General features: G+C 45.2%; 1 protein-coding gene across 2 annotated transcripts in view; it reads left to right on the plus strand.

Annotated features, from left to right (window-relative positions):
- MFSD10 (major facilitator superfamily domain containing 10) overlaps positions 1–17,076 on the plus strand; it is a 999,075-nt gene that overhangs the window by 759,935 nt on the left and 222,064 nt on the right. For both annotated transcript variants that reach the window (XM_069632064.1, XM_069632063.1), the window contains exon 11: positions 8,406–8,453. In XM_069632064.1, the coding sequence (XP_069488165.1) occupies positions 8,406–8,453 (48 nt within the window). The remainder of the gene's footprint in view (positions 1–8,405; positions 8,454–17,076) is intronic.

The raw sequence follows: 17,076 nt of genomic DNA on the forward strand, positions 1-17,076 counted from the left end.
TCGGTCATCCTTGGCCATCATTCTCAAACAGCCCAAAATTAGGACAGCTAAATTTGGTGCCACAACTCTTGATGCACAGGGACCCCTGCTCTGGAACCAACTTCCAGCCCAGATGCGGCAGATTCAGAACTACTCTGTCTTCAAACGTGCCGTAAAAACCCATTTGTTCAATATGGAATAACTCCTTGACCTTTCTCCTTCTCTGCTCTATTTAGGCTTCTCTATATGTTTGTCTGACCTGTTAAGTTTCTATGTGCGCCCTGAGGCCTACGGGCATGTTGGCGCTTTATAAAAATTAAAATAAATAAATAAAAATGACTCCTCCCCCTGGTCTTTCTCACGATTCTCACCACTTCAGTGGGAATGACTCCATTCTCCTCGTCAATATTCCAACTGCCTCACAATTCACAATGCCAGTGGGATGACTCCCTTCCCCTGGCTTTTCTTCAAGGTTTACACCGTTCTATGGGTGTGGGTCCCAGACACGGATATTTGTCTTCTCCTGCTCAGACAGACCTGGTTCACTCGTCTGTCAGGCGATGAAGAAGATGGCTTAATGTATGGCTCACCTGTGTGTGTGGGACACAGACCTGGGCTCTGTTAGCTTTTCTGGGTTTTGGCAACCTGGTTCACTAACGTGCCAGGTACCACTACAAGGTCTGTCTAACTTAAATTATTGGTGTTTTGTATGAACTTCTTGTATGATATAATAAGTCATTTATAATGCGCCTGTACACAAGTGTTTTTAGGCACCTGTACACAAGTGTTTATAGCTCTGGATCACTCTCACTGCCCTCCTGACATTAAGCCTTGCAGCTATGCTACCTTACCTTGATTGGGTTTGGCTACAATCTCAGTGTCTCCCTGTTCACTAAATAGGGTGTCTTCCAAAAATCCACCCCAGGGCTTATTTTGATAATCCAGGTTAACACTTAATATTGTATTCCTGTTTTACGAGCTTGATCATAGAATGGCACTTTTAGTATTAGCCTACGCCTTCTGGACAGTTCCTTGGGTGCATTTTCTGAACCCCCTTTTCCCTGTAGTACTTTTTTAAAATTCCTTGCAGGCCCTTTATTTGCCAATCCCAATTTTGGAGTTGGTGTGTTAGTGTTAACTCCTGGTTTCTAGTTTCTCCTTGGTCTAGGTGGATGCCAACATCTTCGCTCAGTATTCTAGTTCCAAGACTGTTTTGACTTTTCCTTCTACACAAAACTGCAACCCTAACGGATAAGCCTTTTCAATTAATTCTCCTGTTATTGGTTTCATTGTCTTCTTGTCAGTGTAATTTGTGGCAAATCCTGAACAATCTGCACAGAGCTGTCCAATAGTCAGTACTGTGACATTCTGGGCTCCAGTCAAGCTTTTTTTTTTTTTAGGTAGCTATGGAGTTTGACCACAATGTCCTGCAATTTCTTTCGCCATTAACTTGTCTTTGCTGGCTAACTTTGCGGGCTCGGTCTATGATAATGTACCTCAAGAAGTCATTTTTAAGGACCTGTCGAAATAATGGCCGACACATTTACTAAATGATCCAATTTCTCTTTCAGAAACGTGATACTGACATTCTACCTACTTGCCTGATTTCCCAGATACTAATTTATTGGCTTCATGGTGTCTACAGCTTTGAATTGTTTAATGTCCTCAACAATAGATGGCATTTGGTCTTCTAGCGAGGACAATTGCGTTTCCCATGTATCGACTGTCACCCAATGCTGGGATCTTTCATATGAAAGTTCATTGCGAAGTGTCGCAATGTCTGTGCTCATTAACGGTTACTTCTGCTCCAGTGTCGTGCCGATCTCCTGTTTCCCGCCCGGGTGAGTGTGTGGCTTCCGTCCTGCACACCTCAGTTTACACATTTACTCCTGTGTCCTCGCCTGTCAAATCCTTTGCTTTTGGGTAATCGGGTATGCAGTGCTCATCTTTATCTGCTTCAAATCTGATTCTCTCCACCTCTTTGGATCTAACTGGGTGAGCAGCCAGCAAAGGTTCATAAAAAGTTCATTAATAAACAGACATATTCCATTAAATACAAACCATACATTTTAAGAATAAGGATTAATAAGATTAAAATCAGCACTCATTCTTAAAAAACATACCCTCCTATACTTGGACATCTAGCAACATGTAGATGTATCACAGAGCACTTCCAATTACAAAGATTTTATGAAGTTTGGAATCACGCTCAACAACACAGCACCCCCCCTACATCTCAGCCAGACTGACCAGAAAGTCGTCCAGACAGCACACTAGGGCTACCAACCACTTCCTGCTTGAAACCCCCAGATTTAGATGATCCAAAGCGAGCGGAGCTAGCTTCCCTGTCAGAGCTGCCCAGGCGTGGATCGCATTGCCTACTGCATTAAGGGCCAACCTACCCTACACCAACTTCAGATGTAAGGTAAAAAACTGGCTCTGGTCCAACGACAACTAATTTGCGCGGCACCTACGGCCATGATATTCCTGAAACCAGTCCATGACTATTCTGCTTTTACCCATTCACCTTTTGTATACACCTTCAATACTGTAACATGTTAGTTTTTCATTTCCAACTGTTTGTATTGACATGTATGCACACTATTGTTATGCTTTTTATCCTCTGTATGTAACTTAAGCTCAAGTAACCTTGTACCTGCTGCGCCGGCTACCCCTGGGTTTTGTGCGCATTATCAAATAATAAACCTACAAAAAAAACATAAACGATAAAAGTGGAAGTAGTATGACCAGTTAAACCGGAAACACAAGGGGATCCCAACAAGCTACCTTTCAATGTATGCACCAGTGGTAACACAGCTAGGTCTCACTCCACATCCATCTGTAGGAACATCTTTTTTAGCAAATATAAAAAGATAATGGGCTCAAGACCAAGAGGTCACATTTGCAAATCAAAACAACATAAAACAGGTTATTATACAGACACTTATTCAACAATTTTAGTCCTTGCTAAAATTCCTGGAAACACGTGAGGACAAACGCCCTCCATCTGCGTTTATCGCAGAATGCATTGACACAATTTAGATGGGCTATTCTAAAGTCACCCACGTGTTACTAACGTCACTTAATGTATAATGTACTCATGAATGAATACAAGGACAAAAATGGTTGAATAAGTGTCTCTATAATAACCTGTTTCAATCAACCAGCGGTATGAGCAAGCCATTGTACACAGGAAACGGTAGACTTCTTTCTTTTTCTCTTCAGTTAACAACAAAGAAAGACTTTTCTTCTTCTTTTGTAAAAATCTAATTTTGATTAAATACAAATAAAAAAAAAAAAATAACCTGTTTTATGTTGTTTTGATTTGCAAACGTGACCTCTTGGTCTTTTTTATCTATCATAGAATAATAAATATATGATATATTTTTTGTATAAACCTGAGCCCATCATCTTTTTATATTTACTAAAAAAGATGTTCCTACAGATGGATGTGGAGTGAGACCTAGCTGTGTTACCTCTGGTGTAGACATCGAAAGGTAGCTTGTTGGGATACTCTTGTGTTTCCTGTATTCAGTCCTCCCCCCACAAGCCCCTAACAAAAAAAGAGGACCACTGCTATATCAATGTGCTCACTGATTTTTTTTACTGACCAGTTAAACATGCAGACCACAACAGTTCTTCACCACCCAATACAAAAAGTCCTGAGAATGTTTTCAGGCGATTACACCTTATACCCTGTAAGGCTGGACAAAATACCACCAAATATTTAGGAGTTTTACATTCAGACTCCACCTTACAGTCGACATCCAGTCTGGTCCGCTTCCAAATAACCAAATCTGGCCAAGAGCTGTTTGGCCTTAAACAAATTCCAACGAAATTACAGCGATCCATGCCTTACAAACTTAGCTGGATATATAGCTTGGAAAGGTGCCAATGTTCCTAGTTTCTTGTGCACCCTCTGTAGATAAATGAGTGAAGAATGAGTGCAATCTTTCAATAGTATGAATCCAATCAAGATCAAATAAAAGTTTGTTGATTTTAGAGGGATTATCCCTTAAATCTGTCAAGGAGAGCTGCCCATCTCCAGAAGGAGGGCACTACAAAAAGCATAGACTTCACCCAAGCAGATACTGCCCCGTGCCGCCAAGATCACTTTCAAATCCTCAAACAGGGAGGCCGTCGACGGACATAGAATCTTTCTTACAATTGAGATAATTTATCAAAGCGCTCTGGCTCTCAGGGATACAATGCCCAACTCATATCTGATTTTGTGAATCACAATCGAGTTAGATAAGTGCAGAGTTCTTCGCCAAATCAGAGCTTAAAGGGCTGGTAAATACTCCAGTGTGGATAAAGGATAAACATCCAAACCATATAGGATTTTAGGAACGGTTTTACCTTCATAATACTTTACGCATGGTTTCAAGGTGTAACTACCATATCTGGAGTCTACCCTCACCAACTCATTAACAAGGGCAGAAGTAGGATTGTTAAGCCACTCTTGAAGCTTTTATTGACCAGGTTTAGATTGTAACAGCCCAGATAAATCAGTGAATCAACTTTCCCAATTGGTTCTTGGCCAATAAACCATCGGAAAACAGTATTTTGTCCACTACTAGAGCATTGCATAATCTTTGTCCTTACTGGATTGATCTGAAGAGCATGATTGCCCATGAAGATAGAAAATTCAACGATGTAACCTTTGGAGTCCCATCGGGTACAATCAAATATAAGAAAGTCGTCCCCATAAGACAACCAAAACGGCCTTAGGTGATGGAATTTTGGAGTAATAAAGGCAGCTTATTTTAAGTGGTCGCCTATGTCGGGCATTTAAAGATTAAACAGGCAGGGTGCCAAAACACAACCCTGTCTGGCACCACGAAAGGTTCAAATTTGGCGAAATAATAATCCATAGTAGTTCAAACTGAAATGGATTTTAGAATCTGAATATAAACCCAGTATCAACCTTTAAAAGATCCAAGGGAACTCCCCACTGATGAAGCTTGGACCAGAGATGATTACGATCCATGGCATCAAAGGCACGGGTCAATTGAAGCAATGAAAACTGAGTTATACTTTCCTTCCCAGGCAAGATGTTGAATGCTTTTAACAATCCGGCCATTCAAAGATGTACCCCGATTCAATTTGCCATTTGTCTAGCCTGCCATCCTCATGAGCCCATGTTTCGAGATGGGACAGCAAGATGGAGGCAAAACCCTTGCAGTCCGCATCTAGAATAGTAATCGGTCTTATTCAGGGTGCAACTTCTAACTCCCTTTTTATAGATCAGTATTATGTGAGCTTTGTACCACGAGGCAGGAAAAAGACCATAGCTCACCACACGTTTAAACAACCCAGTCAGTGTTGTAGTCCATGCAACAGGATCATCTTTAAACAAAAAGTTTGACAGTTTATCTGGGCCTGGCGCCCAAGAGGGACTCCTTTTCATAACTACATCAAAAACGTTATCCTAATCAAAGAAGGAGTTCAATGTGTCATTCAGGGCCCAATTGGGGAGAATAAACTCTTGATCGACCTTGGGTCTATAATCTATTGTTTGAAAGTAGGTTACCCAATCGATCTCAGAAACAGCATTAATTTGCTTACCCGACTGGGAAGATTCCAGATTATTCATTAACAGCCAAAAGACCTGAGCATTTTTGTTACTTTAAAGTGGCAAACATAAACGTTGCATCTTCCAAACTCCCCTTCGCACAACCCTATTGGATCCGGTTCCTATATGACTGGCGTATTCGCCTAATCGCACTGTTCCTCTCTTCAAGGTAGAGATCCAACTGTTTCCCTAACAACATTCCTCATTTCACGCTTTCTCTTACCACCTCTGCATGATAAACATCATATGCATCCTCATGTGTATTTACCCATCCTAGAGTACCAGGCAATTGATGGAGCTTTATTAATCGCGTTGCAAAGTCCTCAAAATTGTTTACTGAAAGTGTGGTATTTCCAGTCTTCCAAAGATGACATAAGGTTTGCAAGAAAGCCATTAACCCCATTTGGCAGGGCTGCGTTCCAGACAATTACCCGCCAGTTTGCTTGATAGACATGTAGGGCCATGATCTCCCAAATCCCTGTGATACATCTTTAGTGTGAACTTAGCCACTAACATGGAGTGATCACTAAGTGGTCTATGTGTAATAGTCCGTCAACTACAGTTGTCAAACATCCACCCTCCTTCAAAGATGTAATCAATGGTCGAGTAAACCTTCTCATTCATTCAGGTTGGGCGATAAGGAGTGTCCCCCAGTACCGACCCATTTAATAGATAAAAGCCCAGCCTCCTCAAACATCCCATCCATTGTCTACCCTTACGTTGCATAAGGGAACATACTAAATCACTCCCATCATATATCTCTGCAGATGGGATCCATGCACTCAGAATTCAGGTCACCGACAAATATTATGACCCATGTTCTGCTTGTGCATAGTCATTAATACTTCTTACTAAATAGTTTACGATGTCGACCAACCCTGAAATTCTCTTGCGCCAATAATAAATGGAGTGCCACATTTCCAACTATTTGAACGTGAGTCATTAAGGTACCAGTAAGGTACCAAAATAAGAGTCCAGGGACAAAAAGATATTGTTTTTATTTTAGGTATTGGCAGCATGTAGTGCATTATTCTGAATGATCTGTAACTGGTTGATGTGGCGGACACTGGAACCAGCAAATAAGGAGTTAAAATAATCCAGTCTGGATCCGACAAGAGCTCTGGCAATGGTGTTGCAACTGTCTAGGGAAAAGAACGGCTTTCAGGCATTGATTATCTTCATGGTGTAGACCGCAAAGGAGGCAATAGCATTTACATGCTTTGACAGTGACAAATTAAACATTTTAAGGTTTGGGAGGGTATTGTCAGACGCACCCGAGAGATGTTTTCTTGTACGGGGGTCTCGCTCCTTAGCAGATTGTGATCATCTGCGCTGTTGGGGTCCAAGTGAACTTGGTGTTCCTCTGCACAGTTTGCCATCTCTGCCAAGCCCCCAGGTGACCCCTTTAGGAAATTTGGCAGATTTTTCATATGGGCCCAATCTCCATCAACCAGGACCAGAACATGATTGCAAAACAGCTGGCTGTTAGATCAGACCGGCAATAGGCATTTGACTACCTGGCATCCATACCAAATTGCGTGATCTAAGGGCAAGATAGTTAGGGTAGGAGATGAAACGGTAGTTTAAATTGCTGGGTGTGACCCGACTAGACGGCCTCAGACAGGAACAATACTTTTTCAGACACCTCAAACCAGTTGGTCAGATTGAAAGAGTAGGAAGTTAGGATCTTTGGTGTGTAACCTGACAGCAAGTCAAATTAACAACACTGCTACCTTCCTTTGTCAGTATCTTGGAGACGTCTTTCTTTGAAAAATATAGCTTTTACAGTCCCATGTGCTATGGAAATATTTCAACTGTGAGGTTGTAGCCCTTTCTGTAAAGGAGGTGCAAACAGCTGCCACAAATCGTACAGAGACCATGACATCTAACTTCCTCCTAGCTTACCTGCGTTGTAAATGAAAATCAGGTCAACCTCCGTAGAGCAATTACTTGACTTCAAAAACGGAATTGTGTGTTGGTGCTACTGTTAAATATTGTTCTTTCATTTAACCCATCAGGTGGCAATGATCATGAAACCCTCATAAAATCAGATTGCATTCAAATCTTTTTTATATTCAGGCGGTAACACCTACCTGCTGAGTTATTCTTGTCAGTGAATGCTCACTGCCCACGTTGAAGGGACGTGCATAGCGTCATTATTGCCGGTGAAGGCTGCAACACAGATGTTTTACCGCCACTAGCTCCCGTGGCTTGCAACAGCCCGTAGGTGCTAGTGTGGTGAAGGCTCTTTATCTTCCCCTACCCCCAAAGAAAGCATGCTTTTCCTCTCATGCCTGCCTTCCTTCCTTGCCTCTTCACTCCTGGTCTATGGTAGCCCTCCTTATGCCTTTTAACAAAGAGGTAAAGACTACGGAGGCCCGAGAGTGAGGAGGACGGGAGCCGGGGGAGGAAAGATACAGGTATTTGTAATATGTATTTCCTATTTCTTATGATATATTCCTATATTTCTACCCAACTTTGCTTCTCCCTCGAAAGTTCTATCATACTCCTCCTTTGCCTCTGTGACAGGCAAAGTGCTTCGAAGCCATGAAATATGGCAGGAGATGCTATACAAATGCAAGAGGACATATTTGTGCAAAAGAATTAATGCAGCATGTGCAGTAGAAGCCACAAAGCTGCCTGGAAAACACAGGCTTGTACTGTTAGATGCTATGCACATTCAGAGTAACCAGAAAGGTTGCTGCGCCTGCTGTGGGGGCTAATATTAATTTCATTATCTTGTTCTATTCAATGTTTTACTAATGTCCTGTTGCACACAACCAGGTTTACATAATCTACTGCTTTTGCATTGTATTGCAGCATGTTATGACATGTCATTTCTATTTTCCAGCTGCTGCCATTGTTGTGCCTTGCTTATCTGCTGTAGTTTCTGCATATGGTAAGTTGAAATTGTCGTTGGTTGGATTGCCAATGTTGCCAGAGACTTATTTCTGCAGTTCTTGTTGCAATAGATACATGTGCATGCATGTTTGGTTGGATAGGCGAACCTTTTCTGAGTCGCAAAACTGCACATTCATTCAGACACTCTTCGCCCAGCTGGCATTTTTCATATTCCAAACTACAAGTGAATAGGTATAAGACATATAAGTGTTACTGTTATTGGAAATCTTTCTGGTGTGATCCCCTTGTCTTAAATACTTTTTTCCATCAATGAGGCTCTTTTTTTTTTTAAGAGCCCCAATGGATAATTCCAACTTTGTGTGGTTCTTTCAGTAGTCCATAAAGCTACCTGGGCAGGGGTAATGTAGAGTGCCAGAAAGGTTGTCTGATTTTCATGGATCCAGTTCAAGTGTTCAGTCCTGTGACTTGGCTGTGTTTATTTTCTGTGTGTGTGGAACAGCCATGTTGGTCACTTTGTGATTGTGAGCTCACAAATGCTTCCCAGAATTAATGGAGTGGATCCATTTACAGCTCCATGAGGGTTGTTTGGCACTTGATTCAACATCCTTAGGATGTTGACTGAGGTGTCTCTAATTATTGCCCGCTAAAGCTTAGTTTGGCTATCCTGCACTGATTGGGTGGCCACTAAAACTTAAAATTTAGCTTGTGCAATTATTGGAGTTGCCCTCACCTCTGTGTGTATGTATGTGCATTCCTTAGTAATTGTAATTGTTTATTTGTAAACTCCTGGGCCTGGTCTTGAAGTAGCTGAGAGGGCAAGATGATGTCAAGCCAACTTATTTAAAGCTGTGCTGGCTACTCCTGATCATGAAATCAAAGCTATGCCTTTCGAATCTGAGGAATACTGTTACAAACGCTTCCTCTCCTTTATCCGACAAAGTCCAGCCTCTTTGTGCTCCCTAGAACTCTCGGAATTTGTGTTGAAGTACCTCGGAGGTGGAAGGTTTAATGTGCTGCTGGGACCTGAACAGCGTTGATGCTCCAGTCCAGGATTCTTCAGGCATGACATCTGCCTCATTCTTCCTCTAAGGGATCCTTTTTTTTTTTTCTTTTTTTTAAAGGTTTTTATTACATTTTACAAGCAAACAAACAATAAACCAAACAACAATACACTTTTTTAACTTCCTAACCACTACTCCCTCTACCCCATCCCCCTTGCGAGTCTATTGGATTGAACCTTCAGTTTCCACACCCTGTGGTTCGGTCACCTCCTCCACAGGCTCCGTCGGGTCGTCTAATGACCCAAACAGTCCGGCTATCAGTGATTTCCAGGCCACCAGGGACTCATTCTCCTCCTCCCCCCATTGCTACACGCTTCTTGCCATGCCGTGGTTTCGGCTTCTGCCCATTTTTGCAAGTCTTTCCAACACACCTCTATCCTCGGCACATGGCATGAGTTCCATCCCATGGCAATTCTCCTTTTTGCTAGCACATAAGCCAGGTCCCTTAGTTTGTTTACGTGCCTGAGTTTCCGTGGTCCTGGGAACCCCCCCCCCAGCAGACAGGCCCACACCGTATCCACTACAATCTTGACCCCTCTTCCTTCTAGTTTCTCTTTTACACCCTTCCAGAACCTCTCTACGATCGGGCATGACCAGAACATATGAACCATGCCCGCGTTCTCTTCGTCACACTTGGGGCATGCTTGCCGACCTGCATTCTCGAACCTCAATATCCTCCAACGGTCATGTAAGCCCTGTGTTATGTACAACTGTATCTGTTTCAGCCTCGCGTTTCTAGACACCTTCTTATGATACCCTTGCGCCCTTTCCCACATCCCATCTCCCATTTGGGCCCCAACCTCCGTTTCCCAGTCCATTCTCGGCTGCGTGACCTCCTTCCCCACTTTAGACATCAACATCTCATACAGTCTGGAAATCTCATGACCCCCCTCAGCTATATCATATATCACATCTATGGTGGCATCCAATTCTTCCTCCAGAACAGTTTCAGGCCATGTTCTCTTAATCCTCTGTACCATTCTGTGGTACGTAATGTACTGACCTTCATGCAACCCAGCTACTTCCCGCAGCCCCTCCAAAGTAACACTAGAGCCCTCCTGCCAGATGTCCCCCATCGTTGCCACCCCAGCCGGTTCCCAGTGGGTCCAGAGTATCAGTCGCAGCTGAGCGTCCGCCCCTGTCAATACTACCAATGGCATCTGCGGTGAGCATGGGGACGGGTCCCCAATCATTTGGCATGCCCTGCGCCACACCTTCCACCCTAGTAGCATCATTTTAGGGCGGCCCACCATTTCAGCTCTGGGTGCCCACTTGACTTCTTTCAAATAAAAAGGTGCACAATCACGCCCAAACAACCTATGTTCGGAGGTCTCTTCATCAGATAGCCACTTGGCGACATACTGCAACTGGCTCGCCACATAGTACGCCTCGTAGTTGGGCAGCTTAATTCCCCCTTTGTCATGGAAGCTCTGAAGCTTCCATAACGCCACTCTGTTCCGCGTGCCGTGCCACAGAAAGTCCCTACACATGCTATTTAGTTTGGTAAAAAAACCCCTAGCAATAAAGTACGGTATATTCCCGAAGTAATGTAGGAGCCTCGGCAGGACCACCATCTTTAGCATCGCTCCTCGCCCCATCATCGCCAGAGGCAGCTTCGCCCAAAACCGCATGCACTTCTCAATGTTCCTGATGGCTACTTCTGTGTTACACTTATGCTCCTCTTCTACAGTATGGTATATATTTATCCCCAAGTACCGAAACGTGCGAACCGCCCATGGTACTTGCAATACAGGTAATCGCTCTGATGGAATCCCCTTGTACCCCACCAATGGGAACATGCTGGACTTCTGGGGATTCACAGCTATACTAGACAACTCAGCGTATTTCTCCATCACTTCTAGGATGTACTGGAGATTTTCTTCTGGGAATCGTAGGTACAGCAGCATGTCATCTGCGTATAGGGAAATCAGGTGCCGCTCCCCTTTCACCTCAATGCCTATAGTGTCCTATTGTTGCCTCAGATAGAGCGCAAGAGGTTCCAGGGCCAGTATGTAGAGCATAGGAGACCATTGGCATCCCTGTCTAGTGCCCCTGCTAAACTGCCACCTCTCTGATATCACAGATCCTGTCTTAACTCTAGCCAGCGGTTCACTGTACAAAATCTTCGCCCACCGCACATAGCCAGGCCCTAACCCATAGTGTTTCAGGGCCGCCAGCAGGCACGGCCACTTCACAGAGTCAAAGGCCTTGATCACATCCAAGGACACGATTGCCATTTCCTCATCCTTTCCACTGCCAAACTCAATGATGCTCTGGAGTCACCTATGATTATTGGTAATGTTTCTATGGGGGACATAGCCCGTTTGATCCGGATGTATTAACTTGCTGATGACCCTCTTCAGTCTATTCGCCAAGACTGCAGTTAATATCTTGCCGTCTTGGTTCAGCATTGACACAGGTCTAAAGGAACCACAGCTACGCCTAGGTTTATTTGGTTTAGGGAGAGGTACTATGACAGCCTCTCTCAGTGACTCCGGTAAGCGGCCCATCTCGAATGCTTCGTTTAACATTTCTAGCAGCGGGGGGAGGACCTCGTCTATATATACCTTATAAAATTAGCTCGGGAGCCCATCTGTCCCTGGGGTCTTACTAGTAGGCAACTGCCTCACCACCTCCCCCAGTTCTTCCAGGGTAATCGGGGAGTCCAGTTCCTCTTTCCTCCTCGCTTATCTCGGGCAGCCCCATATCCTCCAGCGTTTCCTCTATCATTACACGGCTGCTTTCCCCATCTTCCCCGTATAACCCTTTATAATAACCCACAAACGCTTGATTAACTCCCTCCTGGGTATCCTCTACGCTACCATCTTCCCTCTCTATAGTTCTAATTGTGGCTCTGGGGGTCTCACTCTTATATAACCACGCCAAAAGTCTCCCCGGTTTATCGCCTCCCGCATGCTGTCTCTCTATGTACCTTTTATAATTAAGGTTACACAACCTCTCCCAGTATTCTGCACATTTTTGCTGTAGCTTAAGTATCAAATCTAGTTTCTCCGCTGTATCGTCACCGGCTTTTAAGGCCTCTTCCAATTTTGCTTCCATCTTCCTCAGTTCAGCCGAAACCCCTCCCTGTAGGCCCTTGGATTTCGCCATGGCCGACCCCCTCATGACAACTTTAAAGACCTCCCATAATGTCCCTGCCAAGTCCACGCTCCCAGTGTTGGTTTCAAAATAGTTTACTATCTCCTCTCGCAAGTCCTCTCTAAAGAAGGGGTCCCTCAATGCCTCCGCTCGTAGGCGCCATGTCGGGATCCTCGCCCTCGGGGGGGCAGTATTGCCATGCAAGAATCAGGGGCGAGTGGTCTGAGAGGACCCTGGCCCTGTACTCTGTGTGCCATCTCCGCTATCATTTCAGGTGATGCAAAGACATAGTCCAGCCTCGTAGATAACTGCTCTGGGGCCGAGTAATGCGAATATTGCCTTTCCCCAGGGTGCCACACTCTCCACGCATCTTCCAGCCCAAAGTCATCTAGCAGTGTCTGTAGCGCCCTGGGGTTCAGTACGCAATTGAAGTCCCCTCCCCAGATCACCGCGCTACACACACACACGCTCAGATTCGCACTCAGTGTCCTAATGTACGCCGCTGTGTTCTGTTTCGGGGGCGTACGTGTGAACAATACTTATCTCCCTGTTCTCTACCAATCCCCTCAGCATAACCATCCTCCCGTCTTTCTCAGCCACCACTTGCAACCGCTGAAACGGGACATGTGGCGCTACCCATATAAGTACTCCTCTTGCGTAGGCCGAGTAAGATGAGCCCACCAACACCCCTTTCCATTTTCCCGCAATCATGTCCATCCTCTCACGTGTGAGGTGGGTTTCCTGCAGCAATGCAATATCTATTTTCTGCCTGCGCAGATACAGCATAACCTTGTTTTTTTTAAAATAGCTATTAAGCCCCTGCACATTCCATGTGAGTATCTTAAGGTCCCCCATGGCCTGGTATGGTCCCGTTCCCTCCCCCCCAGGTGTTGTTTAGCTTCAAGTTCCAATCCAATCCATAGAGGCACGCCTCCCACTCTAAAACCCCTTTAACCACAAACACACCAAACTTCCCGTTCCCTCTCCCCCCCCGCCTCCCATCCCTTCCCCAACACCCCTCCCTCCCCCAACTGTTGCACAGCACCATCTCTGGATCTCAGGCTCCCCCACATCTAGCTCTTTCCGGCTTTCGCCTGTACTCGAAGCTCCGCAGGGTGAGGCCGCCCTAGTGGCCAACCTACTACCACTACAACTATAATTCGGGGGGTAGGGTACTTACGCCCTGCGCTCCAATAGCACATCAATTAATTACACAATGTCAAACAATTTAAGTATATATAACTGCCACTATATTCCAGTCCATCAAGTCTTTCACAATCAGCAATATGTAAACGAACATCAGCCTCCTACAGCCAGGCCCATCGTTCTCAGCCTTCGCCCAGGTGCCCTCAGGATGTTCGCTCACCGCCATAGCAATATGCATACCGTATCGGAGTCACTTTTCGCGTCCATTTTGTGTCTCTTCTGTGTTTTGATCCGGGCAGCCCTGCAGATCCAGCCATGTTGTTGCTTCTTCCGTAGTGTTAAAAAAATGCAATTTGCTCTTATGCACGACCTTCAGTTTCGCAGGGTACAGCAGCATATATTTTATCCCAGCTGCCCGCAGCCTCCTTTTGATAGTTACATAGCTGTACCGCTGCCTTTGGACCAGCATAGTATAATCCTGGTATGCCGTGATAGTGCTCGAGGCCCTCTCAATTGTTCTGCCTTTCCGAAAATATTCCAATATTTTCTTGCGGTCTTTATAGTTCAGTATTTTAGCAATTATCGCTCGTGGAGGGGCCCCTGGTCTCTGCTTCCTCGTAAGGGCCCTATGTGCTCGCTCCACCGCAAAACGCTGCAAGAGTGTACCGACCCCGATTGCTTGTAGGAGTAAGTTCTCAATGTAATCAGTTGGGTCCTGGCCTTCTTCACCTTCCGGCAAGCCCACCACGCGAATATTGTTTCTCCTCGCTCTCCCTTCTGCTTCTTCTGCTCGAGACTCCAAGTTGGCCACTTGTTGTTTAAGGACATGGATCACCTTTGCATTGTTGGTGCTGGTGTCCGTGTTAGATTTCACTGCACCCTCCAGGCAGCTTGTCCGTTCCGCCCGTCCCCTGACATCTTGTCTCAGCAGGGAGACTTCGATGCCTACTGCTTCAATTTTAGCTTCCAGGGAAGTGCATAGATCCATCATCGCAACCCCCCAAGATTGCTTCAGCTCCGTGATGGCTTCTAAAATCTGATGATTATCAGCCGCTGTAGCGCCCTCAGCCTGTGCCACCGGGCCTTTGGTTGCGCTGGCCGCAGGAGACTGCTGTGTTTTCGCAAAAATATCCATTGTGGGTTGTTTGTTCTTATTCTTATCCACAGTCCCTCGCGCCGCCATATTCCGGGCTCCGTTGGGTCTCCCCAGTGTCCGAGTGTCTTCCCAACCGTAATTTCCGCTCTTTACCGACTGTCGTGGTGATCTCCAGGCAGTCGCGACATCCTCTTGCCGCTGCTAGTTGCTGATCAATGCCGAGCGAGCGCCGCTTGTGTTTGTCGTGGTGCGGCCTGCATTTTCACACCTCTGTTGCCCTCGGGCCCCTGCCGTCTGGGCCAGCCCCCAAGCTTCAACTACCCAAGGCCCACAGCCCCCAGGGGTTTTGTCCGTCTTCACCTCGCCATTGCCGTTCTTTCCCTGTGGCCTCTGCCTCTATTCGTCCTCTTCAGGTAACCCAGTGTCGTTTCCTTTGTTGTCGGCCATCTTGTGTGACAATGGACCGAACTGCCACCGTCGTTCGCTGAGCAATTCCTCCAGACTCCCGCATACGATTCTCTCGATCTTTACACAATGAGCAGAGCCTACATTCCCGTGTGTGTATGATCAATTCTGGAACCAATGGCGCATTTTCAAAGGTAGATTTTTTTGGATCATCTGTCGGATCCTCCGGAGCTACACGGGAAGCACGTCCTACTCCATGGCTGCTCAAGCCACGCCCCCTCGCGACTGGACTCTGAGCTGAATGGTTAGCATTATTATTATTACTTCTATTAATATGGGAGTATTATTGAGGGCGGACCTACCATCTGAGCGCTTTACAAGTCATAGGGGGAAGGACAGGGTGAGGGAAGCAGAGTTATAAGGGAGCAGGGAAAGGGAGAGGGCAGGCAATTTGGCAGCAAGGGATCTATAAGCGACCAGAGGAGGCAACCGGGCGGGTGGAGATCATTCAGTCTCCGGTTAGAAAAGGTATGAATTGTGTGAAGACCTAGATGAAGAGGAGGGTCTTGAGCTCCTTCCTGAAATGTAGAAGCGATGAGGCAATTCTGGTGTGGGAGGAGGAGATTCCAGAGACTGGGGGCATAGACAGAGAAGGCCTGTCTTCTGGTTCTTTTCTTCCTTCACTGGTAGAGTTGGTCTGCTCATGTCGTTACTTCTTGTGGATCATAGGCCTGGTGTCCTTGTAGCATTGTAGCCTCTTTGCCGCTGCTGTTTTGCCTGGATCTTTTGACTTGAGGGTCACATGTTTGTAGTTCTCAGACCTAGTTTCTTTCATCTGTCACAGCCTTTCAATACCAGAGGGGTTGCCTGCAGTCTTTCTTGCCGGGAAGCTCTTCCACAACCTCTGGACACCTGAAACCATACTAACCTCTGCGTCGAAGTACGGTTAATGCACCCTAGCAATCGGAACGATATCCCTATGGGTGGGGGTTGGGGTGAGGTGGGTGTTAGTTGATGTCTTCCTCCTCTGAATACATTGCTAGTGTCCGTCTTCTGTATTTGGGGCACTATGTGCTGACTTTCTTCCTAGGTTACACAACTCAGTCTGCCTTCCTTTCCCTAGGGGCTTCTCTACATTCTTCCTCTTAAAGGCCTTTGGTTGTCAAACCTGGGTATGGGTTTCTGATACAGTGGTCCCCAGTTGTCTCTAGGTGGAATATTGCCTCTGTTCTTCCTCCTGGGCTTTGGTAACATTTACTTTCCTTTTACCTATAGCCAACTGTAGCCTTTGTCCAGTTGTAGACTATTGGGGAGACTTCCGAACTGCTTAAAATGATAATAAAACATTGACAAGTTACTTACCTTAAAACTGTGTTTATTACCCATTTTAAATTGTTACTGTTTATTCTTGTGTGATTTTACTATTTGTTTATATTTATTTCTGTTTTTTAAGTAGTTACTACACTGGAGATTTTACCTTGATTCATAATTTATGTAAAGAGTATATTTTTCAGTAAGTATACTGTGTGGGCAAGTATGTGTGTGTGTGTAAGGCCAGACATTTTCCCACTGTAAAAGTTAAGCCAGACTGCTCTGCAACATTACCATTTTGAAATTCAGGATTTTTCAGAACCCTTTTTGGTATAGGTTTCTGTACAGCCGACCTTAGTATGCCTGCAAGAGCTTGCATAACGACAAAACAAATTCACTGGTAGTGTGACTGAGAAGCAATACATACAAAGGGAGGCTGGTGTAAAGTACAGTAAATGGAGATATTGATTGTCAAGTAGTAGATTGACGACACTGGTAAGTGCCACAAATATGCTTTTTTATTAAACACATGTGCTCAAAGC

This window comes from Ambystoma mexicanum, chromosome 6q (genome assembly GCF_040938575.1).
Source record: "Ambystoma mexicanum isolate Mex_15411 chromosome 6q, UKY_AmexF1_1, whole genome shotgun sequence".
Taxonomy (NCBI): domain Eukaryota; kingdom Metazoa; phylum Chordata; class Amphibia; order Caudata; family Ambystomatidae; genus Ambystoma; species Ambystoma mexicanum.